This window comes from Eumetopias jubatus, unplaced genomic scaffold (genome assembly GCF_037043125.1).
Source record: "Eumetopias jubatus isolate StellerSeaLion01/CBP00866 unplaced genomic scaffold, mEumJub1_p1.0 scaffold_12, whole genome shotgun sequence".
NCBI classification, from domain to species: domain Eukaryota; kingdom Metazoa; phylum Chordata; class Mammalia; order Carnivora; family Otariidae; genus Eumetopias; species Eumetopias jubatus.
In genome coordinates this window covers 29,337,284-29,360,660 of record NW_028274818.1, presented here as the reverse complement: position 1 = coordinate 29,360,660, position 23,377 = coordinate 29,337,284, and the positions used below count along the sequence as shown (strand labels likewise).

Genomic DNA, 23,377 nt, shown 5'->3' with positions numbered 1-23,377 from the left:
ATAGTATTGTCTATAAGTGTTCGAATATTCTGGGAATTTATAGTTAAAAGCAAATGCTGAAAGTAGGAAACCTACCAAATTCTGTTCACCATTACGCCTTATCTTCTATAACATTCCAGACTCCTACAAACACCTACTGACAAGTCCACTTAAATGTCTAATGAATATCTCAAAGCTATTAACTCAGGATTCCTTCCACTACCTATTTATCCCAATCTTTCCCATTTCATTAAATGGTACCATCAGTTGCTGAAGACAAAAACCTGAATTACCCTTGATTCGTCTCTTTTCTACATACACAATAGCCTTCTTGAACTATCAGGTAAAAGATGAATATTTGAAAGTTACCAGCTTAAATATGAGAAAACAGTAGATGAACTCTAAATGAGAGTATATAGAGCTTTGAGGATTATTCATAATTAACAGGTAGGAGTGGGGCACCTGGGTCGCTCAGTCGTTTTAGCGTCCAGCTCTTGATTTTGGCTGAGTCATGATCTCAGGGTTGTGAGATTGAGCCCCCTGGGCAGCTCCTCGCTCAGCAGGGAGTCTGCTTGAGATTCTTTCCCTCTGCCCTTCTCCACTCATGGCTCACTCTCTAAAATAAATAAATCTTAAAACAACAACAACAACAAAACAGGAAGGCATGGTATTGGAAAACACCCATATTTCCAATGATAATTTTCAAAACTAAAATTTAATATGAAATAAAACCTCATTAAATATTAATTTGATAATTTTATTAGATGCCAAATTTAAAGGCATAGTATTTTAAATAATTATAAAGCAGATTTTGTATAGTGTTAATTTTTAAACTTACCAGATGCCTACAATTAAAGTAATTCTTCATGTTTATAGCTTTTATGATGTATGATCCTAACATATAAGCTTGTTTTAGAAATGTGCTTTTGAGGACCCTCAGTCTTTTCTTATAATTTTAAGATATTTTAAAAATTATTCACATTTTCAAATATAAATCAAAAGGCAAAGGACATTGTTAACTTACTAATAACTTTTCAAAGTTAGGTTGATATATTAAATTGTATAATGTTTCTGTATGTACGTTTCAAAATTATTAATTAGCCATAACAATGTAGAGTCTTTTTGTTATTTAGTGCCTGGATTACAGTTGAGTTTAGCATCATCAAGCACATGGATACCTGATTAAGTTTTGGAGAAATTTCTAGGGATCTGGAAAGAGTTTTTTTTTTTTTTTTTTAAATGATAGCCACTCTTCAGAGTGTCAGAGGCTGTTTAAGTTGTTTATATTGTATTGACTTTGGATGAAGAGTGCCTTATACGTTATCTCAGAGTTCTACGGTTAGAGGTACCCATGCCTGCCACATAAACTGGACTACTGTTCAGTTTATATTTCTGGAAATATAGAGAAAAGCAGCAAAGAGGTTTTGAATAGCTGTTATAAATTTTCCCTATAAGCATTAATTTTCTATCCCAGATTTAATAGCCTAGATTAGATATACTCCAATGAAGGAATGAGATTTAAACCTATTTTAATAGGTAAAACAGAATAAAATTGTATTTATCATTACTTTCTGGTCAAATCTTACCTGATTTTTCTCCTTTTCTTAACTCTCTTATGTAGAGTAATTACTTGGTGTTCATGGCAGAGCTCTTCTGGTGGTTTGAAGTTGTGAAGCCCTCGTTTGTGCAGCCTCGTGTCATTCGTCCACAAGGAGGTAGTAGGTGTTCCTGGAAACAAACAAAATGGAGAGTTTATCCAACCTCCCCTGGTTATTCTGTTCGAGGGAATCCTATTATTGTTATAAAACAGCTACTAGCCTTGATAAATTCTGAATATTTTAATATTTAAAGCTACTAAATTCTCTGTGAGACAGATGATGTAGGAGAGAACAGCTCTGAATTTGAAGCCTTATGTTGTGGAATTTTTAGCTTCAACTCTTGGCCTACTTTCCTCTCTTTGCATCTTTTACCCCCATCTCTAGCTTTTATTCCATTAGATGCTGAGTTTTTAATATTGCCACCCAGAATCCACTTAAATGATGTCTTGGCTTTAACCTACAATTTGAATTGACCATTAAACCATAAAAAGGTTTATATACATATTTTTAAGTCTGGTATGTTTTATGATTATTATATATCATGATCTATTGATTGCATATAAGAAAACTAAAAAATAAAGGGGTCACTGTAAAGATCCCTAGAAATAAAGAACAAAAAATCTTCCTGCATTCTCTCTAAAACAAATTTTCCTTTGGCTTCCATTATGAAACCAGAGGTTTATTCCTCTTGGGGAAAAAGGATTTTAAATTATAAGTTTAGCTCCACTAAAGAACTTTTCTTCCACCATAACTACGGGACCAGTTCTTTCTGCTGCCAATGGCTGTCCTGCGAAACACAAAACACGATTATTGTGCATCCCAACTACTTAGCTGCTTTCCTTGGCTCCAAATTCTGATATTTTTCTCACCATTACCCTTATTTCTCCTCTATCTCCTCCCTCTCAAAAAAATTAAAGAAAACAAAAAGATCAGGAAGGAGGGAAAAATAGGTAGTCAAGAGAAAGGCATGTCACCGTAGTGAGTAGAATGAGCTTGCTTCCAGCATGCCCACTGCATCTCAGGCAAAATTCTGTGAACTATGCAATAAAGAGTATTTCATCTGTTCCATCTCTAAGCTGCTTAGGGCAGATTCTGATTATTGAACCATTATGTATCAAAGAATACCTACAAAGAAGTTAAGATCCTTTCTTAAGGCCATGTAATAAAGTCAGGTGTCTTCAGTAATTATCATAAACAATATCTGTACAACTTTTTATAATTAATATAGAATTTTCACTTACGCCGTGTTCTGTGATTTTTATCTGTGAAGCCCACTATTCAAAATATTCAACAGCTATTACATTAGGTCTCAAAGGCAAAACGTAAATGGAGTCTTCCCCAGAGTTATTTACAAAAATATGAACTCTACGGGGGGTTTAATTATTGACCAGTGAAATTCTGTCTCTCTTAATTGACTACCAGAATATCAACTATTTCATAAAGAAATTACCATATGTAACTGAAGTTCTATGAAAGCTTTAGCAAAATTAGACACTCAGATTTATTTTTAAATATCTGTATTTATTTTTTATGTTAGGCCTCCCCCCACTTCCTTCCCCCCAGCTAGCCTTAATCAATTTTTTTAAGCCAGAACTCGAAGAGTTTTAAATTTTACCTTTGAAAATTATTTAAGAAGAAATTTTTCAATATGCTACAATAGGAAAATGGAAGTTATTAATGGTGGAAACATGCTAAATACATAATTTTGAGGCTTTTATCTTTTACTGTAGCTGAACCTGTGAACGATATGCCTTCAATTCCTGTCTTGAATGCAGCCAAAACAAACATCTTGGACAGTTCGTGTAGTTCTGACTTCACTTCAAGGTAGAGTCCAGAATGACTTCATTTTCACTGTTTCTATTCCATTTGCTAATGAAATCAAAATAAAATTTCATTAGTTTTTAAAATTTCAGTTGGACTTTGAACTAAGTAAGTTTTAACTAGCTTACAGCATGTATTACAGCTTGTTTTAACTTAAATGTAATTGAATTTACACAGAAAAGAATGTTTCATAAATAGGCTTTAAGGAATCACACTCAAAAGTGGGAGAATACATTCTGAGGTTCAAATAACCAACTTAAAACCAAATTTTTGCTGTAAAACTTGTTTATCATTGAGAACTGCTTAAATGATAAGCCTCGGGGTGGGGGGAATTTTAAATTTGTATTTGGGTTTTTAAATTTTTTTATTTTTTTAATCTTCGGGGTAGTTTCCCTTGCTGTTTTGTTTGCCGGTTCCTATAGCTAAACAAAGATCACAATAGAATGTTTATTGTAATACTGAATCTTTATGTGTGATGCTTTAGTTCTTCATATCAGGAACTGAATGGAGAGCAAAGTAAAAATTTACTATCAGGATAATCCTGACTTCTGACCCAAACATATGATAGACACATGAGTTTGTTTAAAATGTTTTTCAGCAGATCCTATAAGTAGTTTTTTATGTGTATTTATTAGAACCTAAAATTTTATTGACTTTGGACTCCTAATTTATCTTTTTAAGTTTAAAATTGCTGTATTTTGCAGTGTTTCAGAAATCCAAGCAGATCCATTAAAACTACATTTTAAAAATGATGAACAAGCAATTGAAAGTACTTTCTTTGTGAATTCTTGGCTTAACATAAAAATATGAACTTGTACTGAGCTGTCACCCACTTCACACATTTAAGAAGTTTTCTCTCTCGAGTGGGTGCTAATGGGTGTAAAACTGGAACCTAGACAGAACCCTTTCGGTACTCTTATTGCCTCTGTAGGGCTTCTTACCTCTGGACTGGCTGATGTCTCTAAAGTCCTTCCTACAGATTAAGAAAGCATTTTCCTTCCCTACCCTCTGATTTACTACTATGGATTGTCTTACTATGTTCACTAAGTTTTCTATTCTGTAACTATGCCTGAGATTTTACAAAAAGAGGTTAAGTTAGGATATTGCTGATCTAGGAGCTTCTCTATATTTTTTCCTACAGGAAACTTTTTTCTACACATTAATTTTCTTGGTGTTTTCCTGGGTTGATTATATAGTGACATTTCCTTCCTTGAAAATTTAGAAAACATTCAGCATTCTAGTTATGACTCTTGTACTATTAAATCTTTAAAATCTCTGAAACTTTCTGCTTTGAGGCTAGATTATCCCAAAATTATTATTTTTAGGAACCTTAGTTGGACCGTCTTCACATTTCTGACAATGCAAAATGTCTTAAGGCCCTCTGGAAGACTCCTCTCTTTTCTGTTTCTCAGATATCTCAGTGGCGTGGCTGCCCTTACTCATTTTTCCTAGCAGATGGATGTCTAAATTCTTTTCCTTGAAGGGACACTGTGTAGCTGTCATTCTAGGATCCTACTAATCCTCTCATTTCTGTAAGCCCCCACGTGGTCCACAGGAGTTCTCCCATTGTAGAACTTTTCAGGAAGGAGACAAAAGTTTCCACTCTTCCTGAGAATAATGCAGGCACATGTACAAATGTGAGTGCCCCTAATGAAGTTGTGAGGGGAAAACAAAGGGAGAAGACAGGCAAAGCAAAAAACGTTTGTAGCAGCTAATCCACACACTTGACTACTAACCTGCTCAGCAGTTACACCAGATCAAAATTTTCTATGCAGATGTGAAAGTGAGGCAATTCATAGGAATTTAAAACACTTTAGCCATTATCTGGAGAAGAAGAGAGTGAATATATTTTAATTATGAACTTGTGTATCTTCAGGATTAGCCTCCTGTCAGATGTAAGGGAGAGTAGAAACAGGGGCAGTGATTTTAGAGGGAGGGATAACAGAAACAAACATGATAGGGGGCAGGTGAGTATTTCCTGATAGTCCTCTGAGAGAAAATATGATGTGCAGTTTAGGGGCAAAAGGCACACGGAAGCAGATAAGCATTTGCTTTGGAGACAAGGTTATGCAAGTTCTCCAGGTATTGTTGCCTTTAGAAAAGCTCACTGATTAAGCTTTCATTAAATAGTAAGAGCAAAATATTGTTGTTTCATTTGCCTTTTTTGGTTGACTTGTTCATGTTCTCAGTTTACAATAGCCAAAAGATAATGTCATTTGAAGGGGGACTACAGAAGTCACTACATACATTCTGTTCCCCAATTTATTCTCAATTGATTGGGGGTTGGGTTATTCTCAATTGATTGGGGGTTGGGACGTGTAACTTCTACACTTGACTATAAGGTAGGCTACAAAAGACTTTAAACTTGGAGAAAAATTAAATTTGGGCCAAATGTCATGATATTTGAGAAATAGACTACCTCATCCCCTGAATTAATTCAGATGGGGTCGAATTAAGAAATAGGAAAGCTTCCTATCTTTGTGGGCATTGAGGTCTTCAAGGTGCAGCTCTATATATTAATATTAATTGATGTAACTGTTAGAGATGTACAGACACAGGTCCGTGAGCAGGGAGGCTGTCAGGATCTTTTACAAGTGTTTATTATACCTGTAGTTTCTAGAGACTTAAATATTTCCAACTGATGATTTTCATTTAACTTACTCATTTGTTTTTCTATTTGTAAAATGAAAATAATAGGCTATATCTTATCTCACAAGGCCATTGAGATGTGTATGAAAATATTTCAGGCTCTTTGACTAAAAGATATAAAATACATAGAGATTCATATACTCACAGCCATGTTTGGTTTAAACAATGTTTCCTTTTTTTTTAATTTAGGATGCAGAGTCAGAGGTGATAATGTTTCTAATTTCAGCCATTCTGTGTAAAGTTTATATTAAAGAACTAAAACATATTAAAACACTTTTAATTTATTTTACATTGCAGTGGGGAAGGAGCTGCCTTTACACACTCTCATCATTTGCCTTCTAGACATTCTTGCTCCCAAGCTCATTCTTCAGCTTCAGGTAGTATTTTTGAAAAAACCTAGGTTAACTGGGAAATGATTGAGAATAAATGTAAATAAAAATATCTAGTTTTTTTTTCTTTTGGAAAAGTGTTATATATACACTAAAAGGTTGATTTGTTTCTCTGTGCTTGCTTTTCCTAATAAAATGATCTCTATTTCTCTGTATATCCCACCTACTTACTTTTTAGTGCTCTTAATGAATCCTGAAATATTTGAAATCTGTTAAGCTGTAAGTTAAAATTTTTTACATACTTTCAATGACTTTTTCTTTTTCGCATTTGAAGGAGGAATTAGAAGGTCTTCATCTATGTCCTATGTTGATGGTTTCATAGGGACATGGCCCAAAGAGAAAAGGTAAACAAAGGGAATTATTTTTAGTATATTCACATTATCAATAAATGCTGTTTATTGAATCGCTATATTGTACACCTGCAACTAATATAACATGGTCAACTATGCTTCAGTAATTAAAAAAGAGAAAGAAATGCTAATTCTCTCTCTTTCTCTTTCTCTATTTTGTTGATAGCCAACTTGCAATTAGTACCTCACTTTGAAAAGGGCAATGTAGGCAGATGACTGAGAGTTCAAAGGGGCTAAATGTTAAAGGTAGCCCAGTAGCCCTACATTTACCTTGAGCACAATAGGATTATGAGAAATGGGAAAAGAAAGGAAGTATAATTTTAAATAATTGTTAAAGGGTATCAAATCATTTCTTTTCTGGGTGTGTTTAAGAATTTTTTTCTTTAAATGTTTTTTAGATCATCAGTGCATGGAGTTTCGTTTGATATTTCTTTTGATAAAGAAAATACTGTACACAGATCCACTCCAAACCGAGGAATCACTCGTTCTATTAGTAATGAAGGACTTACTCTGAACAATAATCGTGTATCTAAAAATATTAGGAAAAACTTGTCCTTTAAGCCAGTAAATGGAGAAGAGGAAGCAGAAAGCATTGAAGAAGAACTTAATATAGACTCTCACAGTGGCCTCAAATCTTACACGCCCCTTAATACAAATGAACTAAATTCCAATGAGAATATTCATTATAAGCTTCCAAATGGAGCTTTACAAAATAGAGTACTCCTAGATGAGTTTGGCAATCAGATTGAGACACCAAGCATTGAAGAAGCATTACAGATAATTCATGATACTGAAAAATCTCCCCATACATCTCAGCCAGACCACATTGCTAATGGCTTCTTTCTTCATAACCAGGAAATGAGTATCCTAAATTCAAACATCAAGCTAAATCAGTCTAGTCCTGATAACATAACTGATACAAAAGGTGCCTTGAGTCCCATAACTGACAATACTGAAGTAGACACTGGAATTCATGTTCCTTCAGAAGATATCCCGGAAACCATGGATGAAGATTCTTCTTTGAGAGATTATACTGTAAGCTTAGACTCTGACATGGACGACGCATCTAAATTTCTTCAGGATTATGATATTCGAACCAGCAACCCCAGAGAAGCTTTGAGTCCTTGTCCAAGTACTGTAAGTACCAAGTCTCAACCAGGTAGCAGTGCTTCTTCTAGTTCCGGAGTTAAAATGACCAGCTTTGCTGAACAGAAATTCAGGAAACTGAATCATACTGATGGGAAAAGTAGCGGGAGCAGTTCTCAGAAAACTACGCCAGAAGGCTCTGAACTTAACATTCCGCACGTGGTTGCTTGGGGACAAATTCCAGAAGAAGCAGGCCTTCCACAAGGCCGGGACACTACCCAGCTGTTGGCCTCTGAAATGGTGCATCTTAGGATGAAACTGGAAGAAAAGAGGCGCGCTATAGAAGCCCAGAAGAAGAAGATGGAGGCTGCTTTCACCAAGCAGAGGCAGAAGATGGGAAGGACGGCATTTCTTACTGTGGTGAAAAAGAGAGGGGATGGCATTTCCCCTCTTCGAGAGGAAGCAGCCGGTGCAGAAGATGAGAAAGTGTATACTGATCGAGCAAAAGAAAAGGATTCACAAAAGGCTAATGGACAGAGGAGTAAGTCTTTGGCGGATCTGAAGGAAAGCATGGAGAATCCTCAAGCCAAATGGCTGAAGTCTCCAACCACGCCCATTGATCCAGAGAAGCAGTGGAACCTGGCAAGCCCCTCGGAGGAGACTTTAAATGAGGGAGAGATCTTAGAATATACAAAGTCCATTGAAAAGTTAAATTCATCTCTCCATTTTCTACAACAAGAAATGCAGCGCTTGTCACTTCAGCAGGAGATGTTAATGCAGATGAGGGAGCAGCAGTCCTGGGTGATTTCACCTCCTCAGCCCTCTCCACAAAAACAGATCCGAGATTTTAAACCTTCCAGGCAGGCAGGCCTGTCGTCAGCCAGTGCACCCTTCTCGTCAGATGCCCCCCGTCCTACCCATCCATCCCCACAGTCTTCCAATAGGAAGAGCACATCTTTTTCTGTTAAAAATCAAAGGACTCCTAGGCCAAATGAATTAAAAATAACGCCTTTGAATCGAACGCTGACGCCCCCTAGGTCTGTGGATAGTCTTCCTCGGTTACGGAGGTTTTCACCGAGTCAAGTTCCTATTCAGACTAGGTCATTTGTATGTTTTGGGGATGACGGAGAGCCTCAGTTAAAGGAATCCAAACCTAAGGAAGAAGTTAAAAAGGAAGAACTGGAATCCAAAGGGCCCGCGGGACAGCATGTACGTAACCCGGAAGAAAAGGAGATCAGGCCTCTTGAGTCAACAGTTTCTGAAGTCCTGTCCCAGCCTATCACAGAGACCGTCCGACTGACACCAAATGAAGACCAGCTGAACCAGCCTGCAGAGCCTCCTCCTAAACCTGTTTTCCCACCTGCTGCTCCTAAAAATGTTAATCTGATTGAAGTTTCCCTCTCAGATCTGAAACCTCCTGAAAAGGCTGATGTATCTGTTGAAAAATACGATGGAGAAAGTGATAAAGAACAATTTGATGATGACCAGAAAGTATGCTGTGGATTCTTTTTTAAGGTAATAACTAATCTTCATCGTTTTGGGCATCATCATTAGATGGGTTTGGTTTTAGTTGATGTGCTTACCTCTTTTAATAGTAGTCCCTTTTGTTACAAGCCTGCCACTAACCCTGAAATACATTTTGGGGCTCCCCTTGGTGGACTGTAGTAACATCCAAGCACACTGAACAGTCTTCTTTTCACCAAGGTCATGGTACATGTTTAGATATGCTGTTTTTGCTCTGCCTCTCTTGCTTGCTTTTATAAAAGCCTTTTAAAAAAATGTTAAGCTATTTGGATCTCTTCCAAGAGTTGTCAGTTTGTAAAAAGCACATAATTTGGCATTGCATGTAAGTATATTTTAGTTTTTTTTTAATTTTCTTTCCTTTTAAAAGTTTTGTTTCTTAAAAAAATTTTTAAGGGATGCCTGGGTAGCTCAGTTGGTTAAGTGTCTGCCTTTGGCTCAGGTCATGATTCCAGGGTCCTGGGATCGAGTCCTGCATCGCAGGGAGCCTCCTTCTCCCTCTGCCTGCCACTCCCCCTGCTTGTGCTCGCTCTCTGACAAATAAATAAAAATAAAAATCTTAAAAATCTTTTTAAAAAATTGACCAGACATAACCTTGCAAGGTGAAACATTTAAAAATAATGTATATAGTTTGAACAGAAATAGCTCCTTTAAAAGCATTGGACAAAGGTCTAGCATATGACTCCTAATCTCAATATTGATATTGTATACAACATACTGTAGCCAGCCAACACAAATATTGAACAGTATTACCTTTTGATGGTCAAGATCTTAAAATTTATCATAGGTATTAGAAAAACAAGAGCTTAGTGTTTTTAAGTTTTTCTCCTAATTACCCATTTTCTTCATCTTCGTTTTCTTGTATTTTCCAAATTACCTAGAGGAAAGAATATTTTTTTAATAATCAGAAACATGTGGATGTGTTACTCTTGTTTTTTTAATTAAGGAACTAAAGATCAACTCTGATCCTGTCTAGCTCCACAATTTGGAATACAGAGGAAAAAAACAACCCTCAACAGCATCAGTTTATAATTTAAGATTTTAAATTGAAACAGCAGTCCTACTGGAATAAGAACCCAAGAATATTGAAGGAATTACAATCACTATTTTTACTTTTGGTCATTTAATATTGGAAATTTGTAACTTATTTTAAAGTTGATCTCAGGGTGATTGCCATTTAGCCCCTTTTAAAGTTTAGAAATTTGAATGTGAGTCATGTTTAGTCTCTTAACCATGTAAAATGACTAATTTTTAATAGAATGCTACTGTAGACATAAATAGATAACAGTTTACTAATTTTAGAGACCCTGGCTACCTCTGTTCCTTGCAGAGAAAGGAACACGGAAGGGAGAGGATCCTTCAGGGTGAAACAGGCAGCACATCTGTACCTTCATGTCCATTCTGTCATGCGGCAGTGGTTTCATTTATGTGATATAACCATATAGCTAATTTTTGGGTACTTTTACTTGAGCTTTATTGAGCATGTATTTTAAATACAATTTTTAATGGAATTTTTAAAAAGATTTTATTTTTAAGTAATCTCCACACCTAACATGGGGCTCAAACTCATGACGCTAAGATCAAGAGTCGTGTGCTCTTCCGATTGAGCCAGCCAGGTGCCCTAGTTTGAATGCAATTTTTAAAATTGAGGGAAAACTCCCTGCTTTTAAGTTATTTATTAGGGTCCAAAAAAAACACCTCTGCCCCTTTTTTTTTCTTGTTATGGTTCTTTGCAAACTTCCTAGGTTTTATAAACATGTTATTAAGTAAGTTTAAGTGTCCTTTGGTAGTTGATAGAACTGTTACCACTTTAATTCACTTTTTAAAAAAATATTTGAGAGAGAGAGCACACAAGGGTGGGGGGGGGGTCAGACTCCCCACTGAGTGACCTGAGCTGAAGGCAGACACTTAACCGACTGAGCCACCCAGGCGCCCCTGATTCACTTCTTCCTTCATAATTTCTGGAACATGTCCACATATGGTGGGATTGGAATAAGGATGACTAGATAGTTTGAATTTTCAGTTATAAATGTGACCACAGTTGAAAATGAGAATACTGGTGCACACAACATTACACGTTTTTCAATGAAATCCATGCTTAGGATGACCAAAAAGCAGAAAATGATATGGCAATGAAACGGGCAGCTTTGCTGGAGAAACGACTGCGGAGGGAGAAGGAGACTCAGCTTCGGAAACAGCAGCTGGAAGCAGAGATGGAGCATAAGAAAGAGGAAACGAGGTAAAGGCTAGGGCCGTGCGGGCCCTGGATCTGAGTGCTGAGGGTATGCAGCCGGGCTGTGCTTTCTCAGGGATACTTAACAGCTTGTTCAGACGTTTGCAGCGTATGGAGACAACTGAATTAATGCTGATTTCTGGTGCTCTTTATAAGTTAATTTATTTTCCCAAAGTATTGGTCGCTTGTACATTTTTATCCTAAGTTTGAGGCATTTCAAAGTAACATTCTCCAGAAACATTAATTTAAAATAACTTCACTGGTTTTTACACACATATTTTTTAAAAGCAGTCATTTACTAATGGTATGTTTATGTATATTTTAGTGATCTAAATTATCTCAAGTGTATTTTAAACAAACCATTTTTTTCCAAGGTGCTGAAATGTAATAATTCTCCCTTCTCGCATCAAAGCCATACTCCCTCTTTAGTGTGCAGAATAAGAAATTCAACCATTTGGTTTCTTAGGCGTAAAACTGAGGAAGAGCGTCAGAAGAAGGAAGATGAGAAAGCGCGCAGAGAATTTATCAGACAGGAGTATATGAGGCGAAAACAACTGAAACTAATGGAAGACATGGATACAGTAATTAAACCCCGTCCTCAAATAGCAAAACAAAAGAAACAGCGCCCAAAATCTATTCACAGAGATCATATCGAGTCTCCCAAAACACCAATAAAAGGTCCTCCAGGTAACACAGCTTATTATGAAGAGTCTGTTCATAAAAAAAACACCAGCCTGGTTTATCATACTAACTTGACTGTGCTTTGGTATGCTAAATTGGATACACAATTGAGATGATGCATGCTAATTTGGAAAACCAAAATGAGCAAATGTAGTTTTTTTATGACTTAAGTGTGTTATGTGTGCATGCATATATTCAGTAGAGCCCGTGTGAGTGCTAAAGCATCTGGTATAAATACTAACCTATCAGGGAACTCTGCCCTCAGATATAATCTCTCTGAATTGTTAATACTGTTTCCATACTTGTCCATTTAAGGATAAACACTGTATGCATGGAAATACATAAGAAACCCATTGGTATAATAAGGAATATAAAAGCAAGAGTTCATGAGTCCCTCCTTTAAGACAGAAATGGTCAAGCGTCCAAATCTATAATTTTTGGAGTTGAGAGAATGTATCCTAAAATTTAGCACACATACTCACTTTTTAAAAAAAATATATTTTATTAAAACTAAACCCCATGGAAAACTTTATAGAGAATTCCCATAGTTACTTTAAAACTGAGGAAAAATAATATAACATTGACTGTTTATTTCTAGCCAACAGAATTTTTTGATACCTAGTACTGGCTAAAATTAGTAAATTAATTTCCCACATAGGAATTAAATATTCCTAAATATATTTTATTCTTCTTGTTAATTTCTTTTCTTAACTTTTTTCGTACAGTTACAATATCAGTGTCTCATATTACCACTTTCCTTTTGGAATAAATCCTAACAGCAATTAGTTTTATCATTATTTCTTAAAAGTAGGTACACTGCTAATTCTAAATAAATTGTGCATATATGCATGCAAGCATATTATGTGTTTAGAGTAAAAGTAAAAAAAAAAGAAAAGAAACTACAGAAGCTCAGTTTTCATATGCTGGTGTTATCTAATGAACAGACTCTTTTCTAGTTGCTTCTTTTAAATTTCTAATTTTGTTTTTATTCAGGATCACGACTTTATCGTGTTTTTTCAGTCTCTAGCCTTTCTTTGGCATCACTGAACACAGGTGATAACGAGAGTGTGCATTCAGGCAAGAGGACACCAAGGTAAATCCATAATGTGAACATTTTTCACAGAAAAGAATGTTTCCAGCAATTATGTTGTATTTTATAATGAATGAATAACATAAATTTTTATAGTTTTGCTGACTGGGACTGTTTGTGTTTCTGTTAAAATAAATTTACGTATAAAGAGGGTATTCATATTTGACTGTTTTTTATCTTTTATGATTACTGACATTGATAAGATACTTTTTATAAACTATAAAATGTTAACAGTAATTGCTGACATGGTTGTGGTAAAATCATAGTGTGCAGAAATAGCACATCATCTATATAAGTGCCAGCCTCCCTACTCCCCCCGCCTCTGGCAGAATAATTCCAAAGTAGGCTGCCTAACTTGGGACAAATCCCTTTTGTACTGTCTCTCTTGGATGTAGATTAGAAACTGAAGTTCTATTTCATTACGTGATACTCTAATACCCATATAGAAAGAGAATGTGTGTACTTCCCTATGTAAGTTTACTTAACAAGCATATTTGCCAGTCACTGTTTCAAACCTAGAATGTAGTGACAGGCATGAGTTCTGAGTTGTGATCTTTGTATCACCATCCTGTTGCGGTAATGGCCAGTTTTCATGTGGGAAAACATTGATCCTCTCAATGAGCAGGTACATACGGAGTGCCTGTTGTATCCAGGCACTTGGATGTATAGCTGGAATAAGGCAGCTACACCATCTTTTGATTTTTAAGCTTCTAGGTTGATTTTGGTTGGTACTTTCACATATACCCCTTCTGACCCCCAAATATTCTTCTGTTTGAGACATAAAAAATGTTTTATTTACCATTTAGATCCGAGTCTGTAGAAGGCTTCTTGTCTCCAAGTCGTTGCGGCAGTCGAAACGGGGAGAAGGACTGGGAAAATGCATCAACAACTTCTTCAGTGGCTTCTGGAACAGAATACACAGGTCAGGGTCTGTATTTTTAGAGAGACATTTTAATACAGTCATGAGAACAAATACAGGCTATCCTAATGAAAGTTTCATGGGCTCTTCTCTTGGTCTAGACACGGGGGCTCTGATCAAGAATACTGAGTGCAGATGGTACCTTTCAGGAAGGTCAGTTTCTGTGATGCGGTTGTACTTAGGGAGGCAGTGACTTGTCCCAGATGAATTGAGATCAGTTTCTAAACAAAATTAGCCGTACCACTTATACCTCATCCCTCTACTTCTTTTTTTAAGATGCTGATCATATCTGTGTTGTGGTTTGGGTCTAAAGAAGTTTTAGAGAGGTTCTATCAGCAATACATAGGTCCTGAGTACTGAGAAAAGGCTAGAATCCACAAAGCCCTCTCTAACATTGGGATTTCAGGTATCTAGAGTTGTACATCTTTAAAATGTATTAAGCTGGGGTGGGGGCACCTAGCAGGCTCTGTCTCTTGATCTAGGGGTTGTGCGTTTGACCCCCATGTTGGGCATAGAGCCTACTAAAAACAACAACAACAAAGTATGAAGGGGCTCTAAAAGATAAGAATGCATTGGATCCGGGAAGGCATCCAGCCTCACGTCTGATCCTCTTCCAGCCTTTATTTGGGTAGGCATTACTGAAACAAAAGCAGATTGAAGAACAAAATGTAAGACACCTGTAAAGAAATGAAGCAGGAGAGAAAATGAGAAGAAACATGAGCAGCCATTGGGATCTAAAGTGGAAAGGCATAGGAGAACATGCAGGGGGGAGAGCAAGGGGCAGTGGAGACTGCCTCTGTCCGCATGTGACCCACTGGAAATGGAAGCCCCATGAAGGCCTAAGGAGGTTAGAACTTGCTGACCTCCCATGTGCACTTCACTCCTCCTGTAGCCGGTGGGACAGCGTTTAATGCCAGGAATTGGATGGTATTTCCTTGTTTTTCCCTCTGCTTCTCTATGTAAGTTCACTTAACAAGCATATTTGCCAGGCACTGTTTCAAACCTAGAGCTACACAGTGGCAGTGGTATGCTGGACTAGCTCCTACCATAGGGCTCTTGAAACTGTTAAACTTTCAGGAATTACACCAGCTGCAGAACCATTGGTAGCTTGATAGTAGCCATGGTAGGAGTGATTTATATCACAGAAAGACATAAATGCTGCCAATCAGGGCTGGTTTCTCGGCTCACTATGAAGGGTAAGGACAGTCCTTGCCTTCCGGGACAGAGGTGAGTCAGTATGAAATAGGGAGTCTGTACTCTACTATCCTTCCTAGTAGGAATCTTCCGGGAAAATGGCAGAAGGTACTTCCGTTGCTTTGCAGACCGAGGAGTAGAATTGGTTAAAGAAAACAAATGCTTAAAAAACTCAGGTATGTGGATGAAGAAAAAGATGAAGCTTTTCTTGTCTTTTTAAAAGCTATAATTACTCCTGGGCCCATTCTGCTTTAAGTTCACTGGTAACCTTAGCAGACTTGAGAAAGAAGGTGAAGCAGTGTGGCAATTACGACCTGTTTGATTTTAGCACTACTGTCTCAGAGCAGCCTTGGCAAGGTCCTTAAGATGTCTCCCTGTGTGGATAAAACAATGTTCCAATTGGAGTACAGCCACTCAGAGGCCTTTAGGCACAGATTTTGATTTTTTGTTAGTGTTTCCTCAATATAGGAACAATTATATCATTTAAACATAGTAGTATTTCTGACTTAGGAATGGTATTTTTATTTTGCTGCTAAATTGTTATCACAGGACCAAAGCTCTACAAAGAACCCAGTGCAAAATCCAATAAGCACATAATACAAAATGCTTTAGCTCATTGCTGTTTGGCTGGAAAAGTAAATGAAGGTCAGAAGAAAAAAATACTGGAGGTAAGTATGTTTGCATGAAAATTAAATTTGGCAGTATTCTAAAGTTATAGGAGTCTTCTCTGCTACCAGTTCGAGAGAAAATACCCTTCATCCCCTCCTAGGATTTCAACAGTGTATAAAAGATCTGTAGCTATGTTTAACTTTAGATTGAGTTAGTTCACTTTCAAACAGGATTTTAGAAGACTGCGGACTTAATTAAGACTAGGAGAGACTTAGATAATAATATAAAATTATAAGTTCTTTTCTTGCCCAGAGCTACTTGTTCATGTTTTATAAATGTAAGTAACGTAATTTTCCTTTTTTAAAAGGAAGCTCTATTGCAAAGTTGATAATCAGTGCCTGGTTTGTTAATGGTTGTTTGACTAAGATCAAGATTTAGCAGATATTTCATATCTTCCTGCACGATAATAATATCCACACAGAGCCAACAGAACCTCAGAAGTGAAGTGTTCACATACATTGTTAATTAAAGTGTACTTTGCTTTTATAATATACATTTTTAGTTCTTCAGAATTTATATTTTAAATGTCATAATATTTGACCAAGATAGGTGTAAAACAGTTATATAAATTTTATACAGTGAAATGTTTAAGAGTTTTTATTGTTTTGTTTTGTTTTTTATTCTGAAGGAAATGGAGAAGTCAGATGCCAACAACTTTTTAATCTTGTTCCGGGATTCAGGCTGCCAATTCAGGTCTTTGTATACTTACTGCCCAGAAACTGAAGAAATTAATAAACTGACTGGGATAGGCCCTAAATCTATCACTAAAAAAATGATTGAGGGACTTTACAAATATAATTCTGACAGGAAACAGTTTAGCCACATACCTGCTAAAACTTTATCTGCCAGTGTTGATGCGATTACCATTCATAGTCATTTATGGCAGACCAAGAGACCAGTAACACCCAAAAAACTTCTACCCACTAAAGCATAGGAGTTGGGAAATACTTGCTTCAGAACATTCGTGGTAAATTTGCACTTCATCTTTCCTGCCTATAGAAAATCTTTCTAATTGCCAACAAAACTTTTATTAATTGAAACTGAACATTAAGCTCTGTTGTCATGAACAACTGGAATGTAAGCCACAGTATTTTGGAGTGCAGAAGATTCTCACATAGGTGGTTAAGTCCAAGTGATGAAGGAAATGTTCTGATTCACAAATGGAGGTTTGTGTCATCGGGTTCACCTGCTTGATAGTAGACACATTGAAGCACTGAATTCTCATGGACACTAGTTGGACTTATGGTTGAAACATGGCTAAGATTACAAATTATGTGTTTTTTTTTTTTAACTTTTTAATGTACGTTCTTGTCTTCAGATGGTTTATTTTTCTGTTTTTCTCTCCTGGGGGTTTAATCTAAGATACCTTTGTATTTTGTTTCATGTGGAGATCATGAGCATAGGAAATGCGCCTTCAGAGGTAACTCGCACCTTTCTTATGATGCTAAGACAAACACTAGTGTTTAGTTTTACAATAACCCTCATGTTTTAATGGTGTTAGAGCATTTGCAAGGATTATTCTAAGTATTTACAATTCTGTATTTATTATTCACTCAAGTATTAACATTTCTCTATTAAATAAGAGGAGGTATTGTAAAGAGCTGCTAGTAGGTTCGCTTTAAACCACATGAGCTTAACCAAGAATATGTTATAAGAAGTTGCTGATTAAATCAGTGCTGTTTTTACACCACTTCTGGCCAACTCAGAATAATTTAGATTGTTCTTTTAACAAAAAAGGATTTCTATCTCTTTTAAAGTAAGTCACTTTATAAGCTGGCAGAAGTGAAGGACACTTTGAGAGTAGTCTTTCAATCTGAAGATGTAAGACTTCCTGCCACAAGTTCTCAAGAGGTCCTTACATTATATTTATAACTGATACAAAAATTATATTTAGAATTTTTAAACATGTACAAAGGGCTACATTTTAATTTTAAAATAGCTTCACATTATTTTACTTATATTGAGTTTTTCTTTTTTTATCCTTTTCAAGTGGAACAGCTTAAAGTACACACTTGAAATCTTCTCTACATGATCTTTGTTCCTTTAACAATGTATATCAGAGGGTTAGTTGGGGAAAAACTTCATTCTCAGGAAAAGACTTGAATGATTATGTGACCCTGTTATGTTTCAGTGTTGTGACAACTGTACACGTAGAGGGGAGAGACAGTATTGTATCATAAATGAGATGCAGGGTTGGTTTTCTTTTGTGGGAAGTAGAGACTAAAATATATACATTTCTCTAATTGAGTTGTTTAGAGAAATAATATCTCATATGATGTATTTACTTATTTTAAAAGAGAATAGGAATGAGATGTCTCTGAACTGTACTTTTCTATTATTATAAGGCCTTTAGGCATCAGTGCATCTGGGTTATCAACATTTTCTCAAATGCTGTCAATATTTTACTGTAATTTATGTTCTTATATTTATGTATATTTGTTAAAACTGTAAAAAAATTTCAGATTTTTTTTTCCAATACCTGTGCAAGATATATGTGTAGCTCAAAACTATTTGTGATCTACTGTTTGCATGTAAGAGACCAGGATATGTAATTCTTATATTTTAAGTGTATACATATTGTGTATATAATATATGAATATTAAGAATGGGGACTTGCACATTTTACCTTTCAGACAACAGATTCTATCACAGAAGGAAGTGACTGCCAGATACATGTTTAGATTAAGCCTAGTTTAAAAAAATAGTAAATCTAATCGAAATACGGTAAATAATAGTCAAAGGGAGAATTAATAAGCACTTTACTAAATTTGTTCTTTTCAATCAAATTACCCTTATCAAATCAATCTTCTTTGTGATATTACTTGGCCATTAAATTTTTTTAAATTGGCTGCAAGACAATGGAGGAACTATATAAAGCTAAGTAGGACCACTCTTTCTTCTTAAATTTGTGTGTGTCCAACAATGAATGTCCATAATGTCTAAAGGTAGAACGTGAACATTGCCACAGAAGTTCATTGCTCCCAGAATAATATTTTACTTTATTAATACAGAAGGAATATGGATATATTTCTTTAAGTCTGCAGATTTTTTTATTATGGTGCAGCTTTTTAAAAAAATTATGTTTTAAAAATTACACAAATGAAAATTATGGCATTTCATAAAGTCTGGAGATTCCCATCAACCTTATTGAAACACACTGGTGCTTTCATCGTTAGAGGTCAAATTATGATGATGATGATTCAGTTTAAGTTTGCCAAACACTTGTCATGGTTTCCAGTGTAGCCTGTCAAATTCTATTTGACACAGCTTTGGAAAGCTTTCAATTCCTCTTGACTTTTCAATTTTGTTTTAGAATGACTGTTCCAGTTTTTATTTGGCTGTTTAAAGCCAAGTTCAGCTTTTTAATTATGGTTTCATGGACACTGTTGGGCAATGTACAGTGTATGGTGTGCTTACCTGTCCACTCTAGAGCATTGCTTACAGGTTTTTTTAAGATGCTGTGCTGTAAAATACTGTCATATTTGCTATTTCCTGGTACAGTGTAGTTTTTCCCCTTTCATTTGAATAAAAGCATGGCACCAAATGACTCCTTTTCTGTTTCTTGAATAAAGTGTTTTTTTCCCTAATATTTGAACTTCGGTGAACTCATCATACAGTTTTCCTACCTCTTAACCTATGTTTAAATTTAACAATTTGGCAACTTTTGATAATATTGGACATTGAATATTGATTTAAGGCAATGTTAAAAAGTCTAACTTTCTATGCTTAGCTCAGACCATCTACATAGTGGTGTATAAATGTTTGTGCTCATGATACATCTTTCTGTCATGTGAAGTTGCTTTCTTTTGGTGAAGGATTAAAATGTGCCAGAATCGACACTTTATACCTTTGAAATTGAATGGCTAATGAACTCACTGATCTATAGTAGCCAAAACAGTTCTTGATTTACTCTAAGTTTCACTTTGATTTTGCGGATATTTTCAGTCCAGAGCAGTTAAAAAAAAGATAACAATAACAACAACAAAATCTTCATACACAATTATATACCTGAAGAAATTCTGCCATTGCTAAATACAAGTGTGCTTCTCTACCTTTCGATCCTCTGATAGTGTACCCCAGCTTCAAAAACAGCTGTACTTCCACAGTATTCTGTAATGCTATAATTTTCAGAAATAAAAATATTTAACTGTAAGACTCATGCAGCATTAGAGAAGTCTACACAAACTATGGTACCCTAGAGCCCACTCATAATTTGAGAGTATGTTCCCTGATCTGGCTGCTTGATAGTTCTTAACTAGGCAGAGGGAGGGATGCCTGCATGGCTCGGTCAGTTAAGCGTCAGCCTTTGGCTCAGAGGTCTCCTGGGATGGAGCCCCACATCAGGCTCCCTGCTCAGCGGTGAGCCTGCTTCTCCCTCTTCCTGCCACTCCCCCTGCTTGTGCTCTGTCTCTCTGACAAATAAATAACTAAAATCTTAAAAAAAAAAAAAAAAAAAAAAACTAGGCAGAGGGAAATGTTCTATAGTGAATGGAACATTTTTATTTTGTAACCTGTGCACATGGAGAAATAATAATAATATCCAGCAAAAGAAATGTAGTTGTAATACTCTGACCTAGGAATCAGGCATTGGAAAAACACATCTATAAAATGAGTGTGAAGTTCTCCTATCCCTCAGAAGTGTATCGATGCTTATCTGTATAGATCTTATCTGGGGCACCCGGGTGGCTCAATCAGTTAAGCATCGGACTCTTTGGTCTCGGGTCAGATCCTGAGCTCAGGATCCTGAGACAAGCCTGGTGACAGGCTCTGCGCTCAGCATGGAGTCTGCTTGTCCCTCTGCCCCTCTCCCTGCTCACAGGCTCACTCTCTCAAATAAATAAATAAAATCTTTAAGAAATTATGAGATCCATGTCTCCTTAATGGCAGTTTTGCTTTTAAAAGAAACAATTCTGTACCATTTTTGGGAGGGTGGTGTGTGCCTGGGTCGGTACGTTCCAGCTGCTCGTCACATAAGGCTGTCTAGAATTTGGTTTCAGTCACCTGCGTTTGGCATCTGGGCCTTCTAGCACCTCGGTATTTCAAGTCCAGATGCGCAGACAGCAAGGATTAGTGTGTGTGTTTAATGTCACTGTGGTGTCTATAACTCAGGTTACCTCTATTCACAGCGGCTTACAGTTATGTCAGAAAAAGAAAAAAATGAGTTCTTTCACTTTCCATTGAAGATGATAAAAGCAAACAAGTTAAAAAAATGTTTTAAGACCCACTCAGGCTTTTGTTTTCTTAACATGGTAAGCACAGCCACTGTGGTACTTAAAATACGGATGTCTTTCATTCTGCTTAACCTCAATCTGTTGTTTTAGGTGGCTGATCTGTTCCTTCAGTAGCACCTGTTGGTGTTAGAAGTGCACCCCAGGGCTAGAAGACACGCGGGATGGCATGTGTCGTGGCCGCCAGCTTACAGTTATATTCAGCTGCAGTGATTCCTGACCCCACCCAGTTATTCATACTTCACGGATTGCATGTTTATATGAGAAAGGAAATGTGGCTCTCAACCCTCAAGCAAGTAGAAACTCTTCACTTTAATACTGCTTTATGACGTAAAAGTACTTTTCTTTTCCTTCCTTTCTCCCTTCCTCCCTCCTTTCCTTCCTTCCTTCCTTCCTGTGAAGAGATATTAAGATCTCCATTTCACAGATGAGGACGATCAAGCTTCAAAGGTCAGTAATGGCCAGGGACACAAAGCTAGTAAGTGGCAGCATCACAGCTGGCGTCTAAACCTGATTTCACATCCCCTTCGCTGTGCCTCACAGTGTGCATTTTCCACTGCTGTGGATGTGGCGGAATAAAAATACGTGAGGTCTGATAATTATACTAGTTAGTAATACATTCATCATTGATAGAAAACTGAGAACCTGCCGTCAAAGTGGATTTTGTTCTCTTGCCTAATAACTGTAACCAGCATCAACACAACAATGGCTAAAATCAGACTGGTGGGTTCCCATACTCTTAAATATCTAGATTCCTAAGAAGAAAGAAAAGGAGAAAGTACAGATGTGGTGGAAAGAAATAAATTCTGCTAACAGGATGATCAAATTTATCCAGGAAACCATAATTAGTTGCAAGAGACTAGGTCAGAAAGACATGGGGGCTCTTTCATCAAGCAGCCCCCCGTCTTGAGGCGGATGCCGTTAGACCTTTACAAGCATCTGATAAACTCTACGCTCTAATAGAGGTGTGGACCTGAAGCACGGGCCCCTTTCTTATGACTAGTTAAGAGGTTCTTGTTAAGCAAGTTCACTCGTACCAAAACTGACTATAAAGAACGTAAGACTATGTTACATCATCAGCCAATAAGGGGCCACATCCTACTTTTCTTGAGACTTGAGTTTTGAGTTGCAGAGACATTGTTCTGGTGATAGAGCCTTAAAGGCCTACTTTATGGTCATCAACATTTGGCAAAGCTAGCTGATTGTACACTGCATCCTCTTCACTTTCATAGCCAGAGACTGCTGTACTGTACTGTTGTTTTGCACTGTTTTTTTGCTGCTCTCTTGTCCCCTCCTACCAGATACAAAAGTTTGCAGACTCATCAGAGGGCTGCTTTGGAACACTTGGGAGGACCACGAATATATCTCTGCATATTAGGCAGGTCATGCTTGGATTCTTTATCCTTACATTCAGTGCCTAAATAGGTATTCAAAATTGATTTGTCAAATGAATAAATATAAGGAGGACTGCCTAGTCCAGATTCAAAATCACACTCAAAACTTAATATGATTTCTGCTAGGCCACCAATGATTTCCTACTATAGATATTATAGTAGGAAATAATAGCCCCATGTTGACCTACGTGGTCTGACTTCCTCCGCTTTACACAGGCCATTCCTTGGGACCCAGGTGCAGCTCAAAAATTCAAACCACTGGTGACCATGACACAGTGGTGTTCAATTCCCCTACCTTCTCTCTCAGCTCCTCATGTGCCTCCCCACCCCCAAATTATGGGCCAATCCCAAGGCTCAGTTCTCCTTCATGCCCTGCTCAACCTCCACTTCCCTTCTAAGAAGGCCTTCAATACCAGCTCCGACTGGCACCTCTGCCCAGGACCTCCCTCTCCCGCCTGAAGGCTCCCTGCGGCCCCACTCATGCACCTGACTGCCAGCTCAAGCCTCTCACCTAGAAGTTCCACTGTCCCCCACTCAACCGGTTTCTTTTTTTCTTTTATTTTTAAGGATTTTTAT

At 36.9% G+C, this 23,377-nt stretch overlaps 1 protein-coding gene and 1 long non-coding RNA gene across 4 annotated transcripts in view; one reads left to right on the top strand and one right to left on the bottom strand.

The window, feature by feature from the left end:
• The window catches only part of CAMSAP2 (calmodulin regulated spectrin associated protein family member 2), a 107,081-nt gene extending 87,355 nt beyond the window's left edge, over window positions 1-19,726 (top strand). Inside the window, exons 7-17 of the mRNA XM_028120290.2 lie at window positions 1,601-1,694; window positions 3,308-3,401; window positions 6,345-6,424; window positions 6,711-6,780; window positions 7,185-9,387; window positions 11,496-11,632; window positions 12,093-12,313; window positions 13,328-13,400; window positions 14,204-14,319; window positions 16,060-16,178; window positions 16,808-19,726. Of these exons, the coding sequence (XP_027976091.1) occupies window positions 1,601-1,694; window positions 3,308-3,401; window positions 6,345-6,424; window positions 6,711-6,780; window positions 7,185-9,387; window positions 11,496-11,632; window positions 12,093-12,313; window positions 13,328-13,400; window positions 14,204-14,319; window positions 16,060-16,178; window positions 16,808-17,113 (3,513 nt within the window). The 3' untranslated portion in view covers window positions 17,114-19,726. The remainder of the gene's footprint in view (window positions 1-1,600; window positions 1,695-3,307; window positions 3,402-6,344; window positions 6,425-6,710; window positions 6,781-7,184; window positions 9,388-11,495; window positions 11,633-12,092; window positions 12,314-13,327; window positions 13,401-14,203; window positions 14,320-16,059; window positions 16,179-16,807) is intronic.
• LOC114221977 (uncharacterized) overlaps window positions 1-23,377 on the bottom strand; it is a 52,719-nt gene that overhangs the window by 5,071 nt on the left and 24,271 nt on the right. Inside the window, exons 2-7 of one of the 3 annotated variants that reach the window (XR_015766579.1) lie at window positions 14,197-14,301; window positions 10,230-10,270; window positions 5,135-5,222; window positions 3,314-3,446; window positions 1,566-1,707; window positions 442-610 (exon numbers count right to left, since the gene is read on the bottom strand). This is a non-coding gene — a long non-coding RNA (uncharacterized LOC114221977). The remainder of the gene's footprint in view (window positions 1-441; window positions 611-1,565; window positions 1,708-3,313; window positions 3,447-5,134; window positions 5,223-10,229; window positions 10,271-14,196; window positions 14,302-23,377) is intronic. The other 2 variants (XR_015766580.1, XR_015766581.1) reach the window with 2 other exon arrangements.